We start from the raw sequence: 16789 nt of genomic DNA, 5'->3' as shown, positions 1-16789 counted from the left end.
ACTGGAAGGTCCATTTGACCGACAGAGTGTCTACCAGCAGAGCCTCCACGTCTCTTGTCCTGGAGCCGTACCATGGCAGCATGTGGTTGAGCCGAGATGCCATTAGATCTACTTCGGGAAGACCCCACTTGTTCACCAGAAGCTGAAATACTTCCTGGTGAAGTGACCACTCCCCTGGGTGTACGTCGTGATGGCTTAGGAAGTCCGCTTCCCAGTTTAGTACTCCCGGGATAAACACCGCCGATATGGCTGGTATATTACCTCCGCCCAAGTCAGGATGCGGGACACCTCTATCAGTGCCGCCCGGCTTTGAGTGCCTCCTTGGCAGTTTATATAGGCCACTGTGGTGGCCTTGTCTGACTGGACTTGCACAGGATTTCCATGAAGTATGAGCCTTGCTTGTTGAAGAGCCCTTAGAACCACCCTGAGTTCCAATATGATTATTGGAAGTACTGACTCCTCTATTGACCACCTTCCCTGGAAGAGGTGTGAACCTGTCACTGCACCCCAACCCCGGGGACAGGCGTCCGTTGTAAGAAGGATCCATTCCAGAATCCAAAAGGGATGGCCCTTGGTAAGGTGACTTGTGAGCAGCCTCCAAGTTAGAGACAGACATACCTCCAGAGACGGTACCAATGTCTGTGTTCTTATCTGGCATGGAGATCCATCCCATCTGGAAAGGATCAGAGTCTGTAGAGGCCGGGAATGAAACCATCATGTTGAAGGTCGACACCATGGAGCCCAGTAACTGCATTGCAGAGTGCATCGACACCCGGTGACTGTTCAGGCAGCTGCGAAACCGCTGCTGCAATGTGGTTATCTTGTCCCTAGTTAAGAAAATCCACTGTTGTTGAGAATCCAACAATGTCCCCAGATGTAACATCCTCTGTGAGGGCGTCAGTGAAGACATCTTCCAGTTGATCAACCAACCGTGGCTCTGTAACTCTGTTATTGTCAGCTGTAGATGCTGAAGAAGCAATTCCGAGACCTGGCTAGCAATAACAGGTTGTCCAGGCAGGGTAAAAGATGGACCCCCTGCAGCCACAGTCAGGCCGCCATTACCGCCATAAGTTTGGTGAACACTCTGGGTGCCGTGGACAGTCCAAACGGCAGGGCCTGAAACGAAGTGTTGATGTAACACTGCGAACCTGAGGTACTTCTGGTCAGCCGCAGCTATCAGGACGTGCATGTAGGCATCCTGTATGTCCAGAGACACCATAACATCCCCAGGTACCATAGCCAGTATAATTGACCGCAGGGATTCCATTTTGAACCGAGGCACTCAGAGAAATTTGTTTAGGGACTTGAAATTTAGGATAGGCCTGTATGTACCATTCAGTTTTGGAAACAAAAATAGAGTGGGATAATACCCCATTCCCCTCTGGGGAGTAGGTACCGTAACTATAACTCCCTGTAGAAGCATAGATTGAATAACGTTCTTCAGTTCCAATGCCTATTCCTGATCCATCTGATGTCCCATAAGGCAGAATTGATGAGGAGGCCTGTATTGAAAGGAAAGGGCGTACCCATAGCGACGTCGCTTTTTGATCCTTCGCTGTCGGCTCTTCCTATCATTGTGAAGCAGAATTCACCAAGCGTTGGATGGTTCACCCACTAATAGGGAACGTGAGCTGGGTTTAGACCGTCGTGAGACAGGTTAGTTTTACCCTACTGATGAGGTGTTGTCGCCATAGTAATCCTGCTACTTCCCTTACCCATGTGCCTGTCGTTGTATGACACCAACACTGGGTGAACTGAAGTCGGCCTCCCATCTTCGGGTCCCCCAAGGAGAGGCCCGTCCTGTCAGGCTGAGGGTTTGGCATCGGGCTTGGCAGCTGGACGTCTAGCACTCCAAGCCTCTTCTTGGGCTTTGTGACTTTCTTAGTTCCAGACGGTCTGGGAAAGGACTGACCCTTGGCCTTACTCTGAGGATGGAAGGTCCGAAAGGACTGAGGGCCTGATTCAGAGCCGGACGCTCTGAAAGAGCGCTCGCTCTGAATCAGGGCCGTCCTTCTTGTTTTTCAGAGCGGCCTCCTGGCCGCTCGCATAGCCGTCCGGTCAGCGCTACAAACGCGGTGCAGTCTGTGTCACAGTGACACAGACTGCACCGGCCCGCGGCCCGGGGGCACATGGCACCCTGCCCCCCGGCCCAGCCCGCCACTGCACTACCACATGTATCTTCTTTACCTATTACAGGAAATATACCACTAGTTACACCACTCTAACCGCAATGTGTTTTAGTGGTACATCTATTACTGCTGAACAGACCTAAATACAGAGAATTACATGTCTTATCCTGCACATCCCATCATTATAGGCTGGTCTCCTATCAGTTATTCATGTCATCCTGGTATTGTGTTACCTACACATGTGGGGAATATGGGTAACAGACCTAAATACAGAGAGAATTACATGTCTTATCCTGCACATTCTAGCATTGTAGGCTGGTCTCCTCTATCAGTTATTCATGTCATCCTGGTATTGTGTTACCTACACATGTGGGGAATACGGGTAACAGACCTAAATACAGAGAGAATTACATGTCTTATCCTGCACATTCCATCATTGTAGGCTGGTCTCCTCCATCAGTTATTCATGTCATCCTGGTATTGTGTTACCTACACATGTGGGGAATACGGGTAACAGACATAAATACAGAGAGAATTACATGTCTTATCCTGCACATTCCATCATTGTAGGCTGGTCTCCTCCATCAGTTATTCATGTCATCCTGGTATTGTGTTACCTACACATCAGGGGAATACAGGTAACAGACCTAAATACAGAGAATTACATGTCTTATCCTGCACATTCCAGCACTGTAGGCTGGTCTCCTCTATCAGTTATTCATGTCATCCTAGTATTGTGTTACCTACACATATGGGGAATACGGGTAACAGACCTAAATACAGAGAGAATTACATGTCCTATCCTGTACATCCCATCATTGTAGGCTGGTCTCCTCCATCAGTTATTCATGTCATCCTGGTATTGTGTTACCTACACATTTGGGAATACGGGTAACAGACTCCGCACACAAGTCATGTAACCCCTATTTGTACAGAAAGAGTTGCAGTTATGGCCCCATATACAGGTCCAGCTGACCAGGCTGACTACACCAACATCTAAGCACAGGACTCAATCTTTATCATGGGTGGCCAACCAGTCGGAGGCAAAGAGCCAAAAAATATATGTAGTCAACCGAAAGAGCTGATAGCATACGCGCGTGTCCTAGCTGACACAAGGCCACGACCCACTTTTGTGCACACGCCTTTGGTATGACATTGCAGGAGCATGACCTTGTGTCACACCACCCTTTTTAGTCACGCTGGGGGCAAGCCCAGGACATTGAATATACACATTTTACATAATCTTCCCAATATACATTTTCACTGCTAGAGTGAAAGAAAAAGCCAGAGCAATATAGAAAACATTGAAATAGACACATTCACATAAACAAGGCAGATCCACATAAATCACACATCCACACAAAATACACAGAAACAAGCCAGATCCACATAAACATATTGAAATCCAGAACCACATAAAATACTTTGAGAATGCCAGTGCCCATTATGCTGTGCCCCCCTGTAGCTCTGCACATTATGCAATGCCCCCAGTAGTTGTGGTCATTAAGCAATGCCCCCATTATGCAATGTCCCCTGTAGCTGTGTCCATTCTGCAATGCCGCTTGTAGCTGTGCCCCTTCTGCAATGCCCCTGTAGCTGTGCCCATTCTGCAATGCCGCTTGTAGCTGTGCCCCTTCTGCAATGCCCCTGTAGCTGTGCCCATTATGCAATGCCCTCTGTAGTTGTGCCCCTTCTGCAATGCCCCCTGTAGCTGTGCCCATTAAGCAATGCCCCCATTAGTTGTGGCCCTTATGCAATGCACCATTTGGAGCTGGCCCATTAAGCAATGCCTGCAGCTATTGTGCCCCTTCTGCATTGACCCTTGTAGCAGTGCCCATTAAGCAATGCCGCCTCTAGCTGTGCCCCTCCTGCAATATCCCTGTAGTCGTGCCCCTAAGGAAGTTCCCCCAGCACTAGCTACCCCTCCCAGCACACACCCCTATGAAGAAACTTCCTTTCATGCTGGCACCGCTCCAAGCCATCAGGGCTCCCGACTCCCGCCGTCACTGCTGCTTCCGCCGCCTGCTGGATCTAACTGGATCCAGCAGACGCGTGGGCTCCTCACATCGCGGGTGACATCATGACGCCACCTGTGCATTGCATTACTGGTAACGCTGGCCTCTGAAGCGATCAGAGGCTTCTTCAGTCTCCGATGGCTTCAGAGACCAGTATTCTCAGTAATAATGGGGGTCTGCCCAGCTGCATTAGAAGCTCAAAATAGCCTCATGCGGCTCGAGAGCCGCAGGTTGGCCACCCCTGATCCATAGTATCACTGAGCCCTTGTGGGAACAAGGTATGTAATGTAAACACCCATAATGCCTCTTTAGCACATAAGTACCTGAGCCTGTCTGCGCCCCTGCTTGTCCTCCTCACATGCTGCACCCCTACATGTGACAGGTCTTCAGGACCACAGCTGTGATTGGTAGCAAAGTGCTGCGACACACTGTGCGGCTGGTGACCCTTTACCATGTTCATCTGTGTTCCCTGAATCGAGCTTTCAGGGAGTGAATGGTACATCCAGCATATTGTATGACACAGAGGCTTTTATTATATACATTAATATACACAGCTATTACAGTATATAGTATCGATGCAGTACCTAATATACATTAGTTGCATCAATCGGCCATAGTGTAAATATTCAGCAGCTATTCAATATCCAAAGCATATAAATGTGATATAGGTGAATAAAATGAGAGCATAGACCACACTGCGATCAGTCACCAGGAGCGTCTGCAGGTCACATATACAGAGCTGATAACACTGTAACTGTATATGATGGTAGCGCAATAAATGCCAATTGGTAGGAACTATTGGGGTCCCATGAGGCTGTAGAAACTCCAACTAGGATGAGTCTCCCCAGATTAGTATTTATTGTGCTCATTATTCAGATGCTATTCATTGTGTTTTCCCTCTACACACCTGGATTGTGCTCTGTGCAGCACTTTGGGTCCATGAATATCAGCTCATTGAAATTGTATTTCTCCTGTGTCTAGTTCTATGATGTCTATGAAGGGCTGATTTCTGATTAAAACATTTCCCACACTCAGAGCATGGAAATGGTTTCTCCCCTGTGTGACATCTCTGATGACTATCAAGATCTGATTTCTGTGCAAAACATTTCCCACACTCAGAACATGGAAATGGTATCTCCCCTGTGTGACTTCTCTGATGACTATCAAGACCTGATTTATATGAAAAACATTTCCCACACTCAGAACATGAAAATGGTTTCTCCCCTGTGTGACTTCTCTGATGACTATCAAGACCTGATTTATATGAAAAACATTTCCCACACTCAGAACATGGAAATGGTTTCTCACCTGTGTGAGTTCTCAGATGTCTAACAAGATCAGATTTTACTGTAAAACCTTTTCCACACTCAGAGCATGGAAATTGCTTCACACTTGTGTGATGTCTCTGATGACTATCAAGACCTGATTTATATGAAAAACATTTCCCACACTCAGAACATGGAAATGGTTTCTCACCTGTGTGACTTCTCTGATGTATAACAAGAGCTGCTTTATATGAAAAACATTTCCCACACTCAGAGCAAGTAAACGGCTTCTCACCAGTGTGTGTAATCTGATGTCTAACACAAAGAGATTTCTGGGTAAAGCATTTCCCACACACAGAGCATTGAAATGGCTTCTCTCCTGTATGAGTTCTCTTATGTGTAACAAGAACAAATTTACGTGTAAAACATTTCCGACACTCAGAACATGAAAATGACTTCACACCTGTGTGAGTTCTCTGATGTGTAACAAGATCAGATTTTACTGTAAAACATTTTCCACACTCAGAACATAGAAATGGCTTCTCACCTGTGTGACATCTTTGATGTGCAACAAGATCAGATTTCTGTGTAAAGCATTTTCCACACTCAGAGCATGGAAATGGTTTCTTACCTGTGTGACTTTTCTGATGTCTAACAGAAACTGACCGACATATAGAACTTTTACCAGATTTAGAACAAGATAATATTCTATTACCTATATGAGCTGTACTGTGTGTAGCAAGTTCTGAAATATCAGGAGAAAGTTCCTCATGATTAGAGGGACAAGATGACATATCCGCACTGTGAAGTGCTGGATGTATATTTAGGGTAATTGGAGTCTCTCCTGGACAATCTTGTCTTATGTTCTTATCTTCTATTATAAAATCTGGTGACACGATGAGATCTCCCTGCGAGGTATTCCTGCTTGTGTGTCCATCTACTGGAAACAAATGTATAAGAATAAACAATTTACAATGAGAGCAAATGTTCTTGGATATCACAGTGCTTTCTTAAGCTTAACATGTCTAAGACTGAGCCGATTGTTTTCCCACCATCTGGAGTCCCCTCACCTCCATCGACAACCTCACCACATCCCACAAGTCTGCTGTCTTGGAGATATCCTTAACTCTGCCCTCTGCTTCAATATCCAAATTCAGTCCCAGTCTTGCCACTTCCACCTTCAAAATATCTCCAGGATCAGAGCCCCTCTCACCCTAGAGGTAACGAAGACCCTCATCAACTCACTGTTCATCTCTAAACAGGACTACTGTAACCTCCTCCTATGTGGCCTCCCCAACACCCATCTCTCTCCAATGTAATCTGTCCTCAATGCTGCGGTCCAGCTCATCTTCTCCATACTACTGCTTCTACCTCCCCATCAATACATTCAAGCTCCTTACAATCACCTATAAAGCCACCTTATGTCTCCCCCCTTCATCTCTTTCTACATCTCCCTCCACTCTCTCATCACCTACTTTGCTCTGCCAATGCCTGGCGCCTCTCCGCCCAACTCATTATATCCTCCCACTCCTGCCTCCAAGACTTTGCCTGTGCTGCTCCCCACCACTGGAACTCTCACTCTCTCAGACTCACCACCTCTCTCCAAAGCGTCACATAGACAGTACTATTATAGGTTGAATTATTCATTGTAGACAAGCATTGGTGGAAGGACTGTGCAATAATAAGTGTGTGCTTATAGCTGGTGTGTGTGTATACATGGAGTTTGTTGTGATGTGGGAGTATATGGTTTTATAGTGCAGGGAGGAGACACTGGTCAGATCTCTGGGCTGGTAACACACAGTGACATGATGTGAGGGAGAGAGCAGGAGTATAATAGAGGCTGATGGCTCCTGATGTATGAGATACACCAGAGAGTGTGGGGAGGAGACTGGTCAGTTCTCTGGGCTGGTAACACACAGTGACATGATGTGAGGGAGAGAGCAGGAGTATAATAGAGGCTGATGGCTCCTGATGTATGAGATACACCAGAGAGTGTGGGGAGGAGACTGGTCAGTTCTCTGGGCTGGTAACACACAGTGACATGATGTGAGGGAGAGAGCAGGAGTATAATAGAGGCTGATGGCTCCTGATGTATGAGATACACCAGAGAGTGTGGGGAGGAGACTGGTCAGTTCTCTGGGCTGGTAACACACAGTGACATGATGTGAGGGAGAGAGCAGGAGTATAATAGAGGCTGATGGCTCCTGATGTATGAGATACACCAGAGAGTGTGGGGAGGAGACTGGTCAGTTCTCTGGGCTGGTAACACACAGTGACATGATGTGAGGGAGAGAGCATGAGTATAATAGGGGCTGATGGCTCCTGATGTATGAGATACACCATAGAGTGTGGGGAGGAGACTGGTCAGATCTCTGGGCTGGTAACACACAGTGACATGATGTGAGGGAGAGAGCATGAGTATAATAGGGGCTGATGGCTCCTGATGTATGAGATACACCATAGAGTGTGGGGAGGAGACTGGTCAGATCTCTGGGCTGGTAAAACACAGTGACATGATGTAAGGGGGAGAGCAGGAGTATAATAGGGGCTGATGGCACCTGACTCCCCCACTGTGCAGATACAATTCCCTCATAAGCTTGTACATTGATGTAGTGACTTAGCAAGGAGAATATGTAATGTGTTTATAACTCACCTGTGCTGATATCTGTATGGATTTGTTCCTCCTTACACTGCTGATCACCCCTCACATACGTCTCTTCTTCTCCATCTATATCTTCTGCCTTCATATCAGTCACATACGTCTCTTCTTCTCCCTCTATATCTTCTGCCTTCATATCAGTCACATACGTCCCTTCTTCTCCCTCTATATCTTCTGCCTTCATATCAGTCACATACGTCTCTTCTTCTCCCTCTATATCTTCTGCCTTCATATCAGTCACATACGTCTCTTCTTCTCCCTCTATATCTTCTGCCTTCATATAAGTCACATACATCTCTTCTTCTCCCTCTATATCTTCTGCCTTCATATCAGTCACATACGTCTCTTCTTCTCCCTCTATATCTTCTGCCTTCATATCAGTCACATACGTCTCTTCTTCTCCCTCTATATCTTCTGCCATATTATCAGTCACATACGTCTCTTCTTCTCCCTCTATATCTTCTGCCTTCATATCAGTCACATATGTCTCTTCTTCTCCCTCTGTATCACTCACATACGTCTCTTCTTCTCCCTCTATATCTTCTGCCATATTATCAGTCACATGCGTCTCTTCTCCTCCATCTGTCTCTTCTGCCTTAATATCAAGATCTTCACTCTAAATGATCCATATAACAATAATGTCTGATTTAATTGAGACTAAACAGTATAATATCAGTGTATAAGACACACACAGCTTATCTATGCATCATGTAGTGACAGTCACTGTGGTATACTGGTGAGACCCTAAATCCCACCTACCTGATGCTCCTGTGGGGTCCTGTGATTCTTCTCTGTACAATCCTGTGAATAATGAGGACAGGGACATCTCTCTGGGGTATTTCTGTTACTGGGTCCATCTGTAGGAGACACACAGTGACTGAGTACATTGTATATATAGATGTGCCCTTACACATCTTTGCTGCAGTCGAGACAAAAAGCCCCTTACGGAGCGCCAAGTCCCATTAGACACAAAGCGCCAGGTGACTTTTTTGCAACTATTTTTGCTGAAAATGCGTCTAAGTCACAATGCGATGTGATCAGCAGATTAATTGACATGCAACATATGTATATCTGTGTGTGACTGAGTCTCTGAATCTCTATACGAAGTGCTACAACCTGGCGAAAGCAGCTTTTTTCATTCCAAGTTCAGCTGTGCATCATATACAGACATAGGTGCAAACAGATATACAAGTGTCACATATCACATTAATCAGCACAGTCTGCTGGTGTATACTAGTAGCACAGGACCTGTTGGTTCATGCATGCCAGGCAAGTCGCACTGCGTGCTGTTATTTAGGTTAGATTTGAGGACACATCTCTATGAAAGACGCCCAACGTTAGCAGAGTAGCACGGGATCTAAGTGAGCTGCCAGGCAAATCACAATGTGTGGCATATTGAGGACAGATGTATGAGAACACATCTATAAGCGATTATCAGGTGATGTGTCTGTGTATATAGGGGGCCTCCATACCAGCTCTCCCCTGTACAATGAATGACAGTATCGTCTTACCCAGTGATGTGAGGGGCCAGTGATTCTCCATCATCACGTCCTTGTACAGACCCCTGTGTTCCTCTATATACTCCCCCTCCTGCATGGAGACACAGATAAGTGACAACCTGACACCTTATAGGAACCTGACACACACAATGATACAGTCATCACCCAGACACATCCCCTGGTGTTGCTGTATAATGTCCCATTCCCAGCAGTCACCACCTAGACACATCCCCTGGTGTTACTGTATAATGTCCCATTCCCAGCAGTCACCTCTCCAGTCATCACCCAGACACATCCCCTGGTGTCACTGTATAATGTCCCATTCCCAGCAGTCACCCCTCCAGTCATTACCCAGACACATCCCCTGGTGTTACTGTATAATGTCCCATTCCCAGCAGTCACCTCTCCAGTCATCACCCAGACACATCCCCTGGTGTTACTGTATAATGTCCCATTCCCAGCAGTCACCTCTCCAGTCAGCACCCAGACACATCCCCCGGTGTTACTGTATACTGTCCCATTGCCAGCAGTCATCACCCAGACACATCCCCTGGTGTTACTGTATAATGTCCCATTCCCAGCAGTCCCCTCTCCAGTCATCACCCAGACACATCCCCTGGTGTTACTGTATAATGTCCCATTCCCAGCAGTCACCTCTCCAGTCATCACCCAGACACATCCCCTGATGTTACTGTATAATGTTCCATTCCCAGCAGTCACCTCTCCTGTCAGCAGATGAATGATCTTGTTGGTGAGTTCCAGGATCTTCTGGTCATTGTGTCTCTCATGTATCAGTGAGTGAGGTGGAGGCACCATGATGGGGCTCTGGGTCCGGCTCAGTCCTACTGACACACGGGGACGGCTGCTGGGTGTCTCACACTCACCGAATGTCTTCTTCACTACTGTGTAATCCTGTATATTGGGAACATATCAATGAGAAGGTCAATTAAACTCCACCGAAATGAGGCTGTTTATTCAGGTTATCAAATTGCATAATATACAAAAAAAAAAAATCTTATAACAATCTCCCATATGTATGAAAATGTGGAGTATATAGTATCTCTTGCACCCCAAAAACTTTTTTGTAAGTGACAGAAAAAGAACAATATACTGATAGCAATGTAATACCAACTCCAGTGAGAACTGTGGGATTAATACTATATCTGAGACCGACTCCCTGCTGCTCGGATATTACTATAGATATAAGTGATGTCACTGTGACACTCCCAGATCCTCTCACCTCCCCAGTCATGTCCCTGTATTATTACTATAGATATAAGTGATGTCATTGTGACACTCCCAGATCCCCTCACCTCCCCAGTCATGTCCCTGTATTATTACTGTAGATAGAAGTGATGTCACACTGTGACACTCCCAGATTCCCTTACCTCCCTAGTGATGTCCCTGTATTATTATTATAGATATGTTATGTCACTGTGACACTCCCAGATCCCCACACCTCCCCAGTCATGTCCCTGTATTATTACTATAGATATAAGTGATGTCACTGTGACACTCCCAGACCCTCTCACCTCCCCAGTCATGTCCCTGTATTATTACTATAGATATGTGATGTCACTGTGACACTCTCAGACCCTCTCACCTCTCCAGTCATGTCCCTGTATTATTACTATAGATATAAGTGATGTCACTGTGACACTCCCAGATCCCCACCTCCCCTGTCATGTCCCTGTATTATTACTATAGATATAAGTGATGTCACTGTGACACTCCCAGACCCTCTCACCTCCCCAGTCAGCAGGTAGATGATCTCCAGGGTGAGATTTAGTATCCTCTCAGTCATGTGACTCCTGTCCTTGTCCATCTTCATTGATCAAGATCTGACTCCTCACTGCACAGAAATCTAGGAATAAATATAATTATTAGAAGCAATTTCTTACCAGTTATCTATGTAGTGCGCACATATTACACAGTGCTTTACAGGGAATATTTAGTCACATCTGTCCCTGCCCCAGGGGAGCTTACAATCTACATTTCCTACCACATGGACAGCCCATACACACACCAGGGGTATTTATGAAAGAAGCCAACTAACCTACCAGAGCACCTGGAAGAAACCAATGCAAACACAGAAAAACATACAGAATCCACACATACAGGACCTTGGTTGGGAATTGAATTCACAACCCCAGAGCAGAGTAGAAATGCTGTCCACTACACTATCGTGTTGCCTATATAAATGTAATACACTGAGTGACCACTAAGTCCCCTCATTCCCAGAGCCATAATGTCTAGGTCAGTGTTTCTTAGACGTTCCTCTGACCCAGCTTCATAGGGCTGCTCAGTGACCACCACACGTCATTGCTGGAGGTTACACCAATGGTCCTCTTGTGGCCAATAGTCCTGGACCTCCACAACACATACTTGATGCAATTTGCCCGAGGAAGCGGAACTGATCCATGTATTGGGGGTTACACTGACACTCCTGGGTGCCCCCCTCTATTAGTGACTTGGTAACCATGGTTGGTCTGAGCTTTCCTTGGTGAGAGGTTAATAGCTCCCTCCCTAGATATGATGATGTTGCCCCCCAGTGTTCCAGTATTGGGGGCAGAGTAATGGATGACTAGTTATTGTGGACATCTTGTATGTAGATGCCCTCCCCCTCTGGGTGAGTGTTTTGTAGGGACCCGTCAAAAAGGTTACTGTGGGGCCACAAAGCTCTAGTTACACCCATGGTACTGAGAAACCTATTCCGAGAGCTGGCGGAGATGGAATTAGTAACCCAACACCTGTTCTCAAACAGATAGAACTACTGCTCCAATACCTATTCCAGCAGCTGGAATGAACGGCTCGGCAACTTAGAGCCCTATTCCGGCACCCAGAATGGATGGCTGAGGCACTGGGAGACCTAATTGGGGCAGCTTGAAGGGATGGACAAGGTTCTTGTAGCCCTATTCTGGCATCTAGAATTGCTGGCTAACTACTCAGACCTCCAGTCTGGCAGCCCAAACACCTGGCTAACATACTCAGAGCTCCCTCCGCCATGGTTGGTTAAGGGTATCAGAGCTGTAATCCAGCACCGGGAACGGATTACTAATGCACGTAAAACTCCATTCTCCAGAATAGATGGCAAACATACTCTAGCTCTGTTTGAGCACCCAGAAAGGCAGGCTAACATACTGGAGCTCCATACTGGCACCTCTTCCTGTTTATCGATGTCAGCTGCATATCACTTAGTCCCACTTGCAGGCCACCAATACAAAGGGGTGCAAGTGGGTTCATAGGGATAAAAAGGGGGTGAGAACGCTCCGAGGTATATAAAGGCACGTGTGGCCTCTCGGCTGGCATATAGCGGCATAAGGGGGCTTTCAGGCATATGAAGGGGTGCGACTGTCCGCTGAGACTTATAAAAGGGCACAAGGGGGCTCTAAGTCATATAAAAGAGCACGAGGGGCCTTTATAGCATATAAAGTGCTGTTTTTGCCCATAAAATGAAAAGGTGGTAACCCAACCCACAGATCTGGTCACAATGTGCAGTGATAGAGAAGGCACGGTAGTGGTGAGGGTGCATGTATCCCCACCGTGTATGCAGATTGTGCCAAGGAGCAGAGCTGGCTCTGTGCAGGGCTCCCAGGCTCCACTCTGCCCTGAGCAGCTTCATACAAGGAGGCTGTAATTTCTGCCTGTCACACTAGGGATGGACACTGACATCTGATGTTTACTCACCATCAATGTTTGTTTTTATGGTAGTGGTTTTTACCATTCGATGGCGGCCTACGATTGTTTGTCACCATCGGGTGGTAATCATTCAATGGTGTTCCTATGGTGGCTTTTTTTAATTGCTAATAGCTATGACTCCCCTGGCTCCTTGTCTGCTGCCTGCATCAGGGAATCTTCATGGGTTTATCCTGGGTATGTAGTGTACCCTACAGTTCCCGCTGCATAACGCAGGGACAGCCATTAGTATGTAAGCTCTGACGAGCAGGGCCCTCATCCCTCTTGTGCTTCTCTTTACTTATACTTCTCACTCCCCACTAGAGCACCTAACATGCCTTGTTGTGTATCTGAGTACTCTGATCACTAATGCAGCAATGTGTATAACCCTTGTCCTGCATTGTATTGTACAGTAAGTCACTGGTTTCTTGTTCCCTTATTTATGTCCCTTCATTTATATACAAAGACTGAATCCGCACATTAGAGAGTACAGTATTATGATGTTACTCCAGACCCCAATCCCACCCCCTGCCTACGAAGCTGCAGTTATTATTGTGTATGTACATATCATATAAATAGTTTTACCATTGAATTCTTTTGATGCGATGGTTAGTTACCTTCACATCGAAAGTTTCAAACATTTGATGGTTGGCTTCCGATGTCCAGTCCCAAGTCCCCAAATGAGGATGTGCACTGAGAGTTATACAGAGGCAGGGGGCGCTGCAGTGAGCTGAGCCGTTCAGGAGAATTCCATATATTTACAAAATCCTGCTGACCCATTTTATAATCCCTATCCCTACGCATCAGAGCAACCAGTTACCAAGCAAGGTCTGCGTCACCTGTATTATAACAGCAACGGGGTCTGCGCCACCTGCATTATAGTAACAACGGGGTCTGTGCCACCTGTATTATAGTAACAACGGGGTCTGCACCACCTGTATTATAGTAACAACGGGGTCTGCGCCACCTGTATTATAGTAACTACGGGGTCTGTGCCATCTGTATTATAGTAACAACGGGGTCTGTGCCACCTGTATTATAGTAACAACGGGGTCTGCACCACCTGTATTATAGAAGCAATGGGGTCTGCGCCACCTGTATTATAACAACAACTGAGACTGCACCACCTGCATTATAGTAACAACGGGGTCTGCACCACCTGTATTATAGTAACAACTAAGTCTGTGTCACCTTTATTATAGTAACAACTGAGTCTGCGCCATCTGTATTATAGTAACAACGGAGTCTGCGCCACCTGTATTATAGTAACAACGGGGTCTGCCTCACCTGTATTATAGTAACAACAGAGTCTGCGCCACCTGTATTATAGTAACAACGGAGTCTGCGCCACCTGTATTATAGTAATAACGGAGTCTGCGCCACCTGTATTATAGTAATAACGGAGTCTGCGCCACCTTTATTATAGTAACAACTGAGTCTGCACCACCTGTATTATAGCAACATCGGGGTCTGTGCCACCTGTATTAGAGTAACAACGGGGTCTGCGCCACCTGTGATATGGCAACAACGGGGTCTGCGCCACCTGTATAATAGTAACAACGGAGTCTGCACCACCTGTATTATAGAAGCAATGGGGTCTGCGCCACCTGTATTATATCAACAACTGAGTCTGCACCACCTGTATTATAGTAACAACGGGGTCTGCACCACCTGTGATATGGCAACAACTGAGTCTGCGCCATCTGTATTATAGTAACAACGGGGTCTGCACCACCTGTGATATGGCAACAACTGAGTCTGCACCATCTGTATTATAGAAGCAATGGGGTCTGCACCACCTGTATTATAGTAACAACAGAGTCTGCACCACCTGTATTATAGTAACAACAGAGTCTGTGCCACCTGTATTAGAGTAACAATGGGGTCTGCGCCACCTGTGATATGGCAACAACGGGGTCTGCACCACCTGTATAATAGTAACAACGGAGTCTGCACCACCTGTATTATAGAAGCAATGGGGTCTGCGCCACCTGTATTATAACAACAACTGAGTCTGCGCCATCTGTATTATAGTAACAACGGGGTCTGCACCACCTGTATTATAGTAACAACAGAGTCTGCACCACCTGTATATTAGTAACAACAGAGTCTGCGCCACCTGTATTATAGTAACAACAGGGTCTGCGCCACCGTCTGCGCCACCTGTATTATAGTAACAACTGAGTCTGCGCCACCTGTATTATAGTAACAACTGAGTCTGCGCCACCGTCTGCGCCACCTGTATTATAGTAACAACGGGGTCTGCGCCACCTGTATTATAGTAACAACGGGGTCTGCGCCACCTTTAGTATAGTAACAACTGAGTCTGCACCACCTGTATTATAGTAACAACTGAGTCTGCGCCACCTGTATTATAGTAACAACAGAGTCTGCACCACCTGTATATTAGTAACAACAGAGTCTGCGCCACCTGTATTATAGTAACAACAGGGTCTGCGCCACCGTCTGCGCCACCTGTATTATAGTAACAACTGAGTCTGCGCCACCTGTATTATAGTAACAACTGAGTCTGCGCCACCGTCTGCGCCACCTGTATTATAGTAACAACGGGGTCTGCGCCACCTGTATTATAGTAACAACGGGGTCTGCGCCACCTTTAGTATAGTAACAACTGAGTCTGCACCACCTGTATTATAGTAACAACGGAGTCTGCACCACCTGTATTATAGTAACAACGGAGTCTGCACCACCTGCATTATAGTAACAACAGGGTCTGCGCCACCGTCTGCGCCACCTGTATTATAGTAACAACTGAGTCTGCGCCACCTGTATTATAGTAACAACTGAGTCTGCGCCACCTGTATTATAGTAACAACAGAGTCTGCGCCACCTGTATTATAGTAACAACGGGGTCTGCGCCACCTTTATTATAGTAACAACTGAGTCTGCACCACCTGTATTATAGTAACAACGGAGTCTGCACCACCTGTATTATAGTAACAACGGAGTCTGCACCACCTGTATTATAGTAACAACGGAGTCTGCACCACCTGCATTATAGTATCAACAGAGGCTGCGCCACCTGTATTATAGTAACAACAAAGTCTGCACCACCTGTATTATACAAATAGAAGACTTGAGTGCAACCCTCCTGCACAATGACAATGCAGCACCAGAGTCAGCTCCATCTGTACTACAGTAAAGTGACACAAGAGTCTGCTCAGCCTATAGAATAATAACATAATTACCTCCTGCCAAATACAACAATTGCTGCTTCCTGTATCTGCAGTTGTTGGGAATGATAGAGAGACTGTATGGGCGTGTAACGTCACTTCCGCCCTCACTACTACGTCACTTCCAGGGAACAAACACTGAAGGGGATCTATAGTCACCCGTTGTTCCTCATGAAGTGATTTGGGCCTCGGGAAAATGGCCGCCGCCTCCGTCTCTTTTGCACACTGGGGACACTTGCTGTAGCTGTACATAGAGTCCTGCTCTAGTGCCCGGAGCTCCTCCCCCTTACTCCAGCAGCAGCATCAGCGTCACATGACCGGCTGCCGTGTGATCCTGTTCTAGCGGCGGCTCC

At 46.5% G+C, this 16789-nt stretch overlaps 1 protein-coding gene and 1 pseudogene across 1 annotated transcript; both read right to left on the bottom strand.

Moving 5' to 3' along the window:
* LOC148443287 (uncharacterized) overlaps positions 1 to 8303 on the bottom strand; it is a 223309-nt pseudogene extending 215006 nt beyond the window's left edge.
* A 30-nt stretch (positions 8304 to 8333) lies between these two features.
* Positions 8334 to 16577, bottom strand: LOC148443286 (uncharacterized; the record flags this gene model as incomplete). The annotated part of the gene is made up of 6 exons (XM_088463018.1): positions 16452 to 16577; positions 11315 to 11431; positions 10288 to 10479; positions 9580 to 9658; positions 8828 to 8925; positions 8334 to 8684 (listed from the first exon to the last, which is right to left on the bottom strand). Coding segments are annotated over exons 2-6 (804 nt in total), but the record flags the coding sequence as incomplete, so codon positions are not given.
* Between the last annotated feature and the right edge of the window lie 212 nt (positions 16578 to 16789).

This window comes from Taudactylus pleione, unplaced genomic scaffold (genome assembly GCF_031769625.1).
Source record: "Taudactylus pleione unplaced genomic scaffold, aTauple2 ptg001312l, whole genome shotgun sequence".
Lineage (NCBI taxonomy): Eukaryota > Metazoa > Chordata > Amphibia > Anura > Myobatrachidae > Taudactylus > Taudactylus pleione.
Note: the sequence above shows the minus strand (reverse complement) of the source record. Positions and strands in the feature narration are given on the sequence as shown.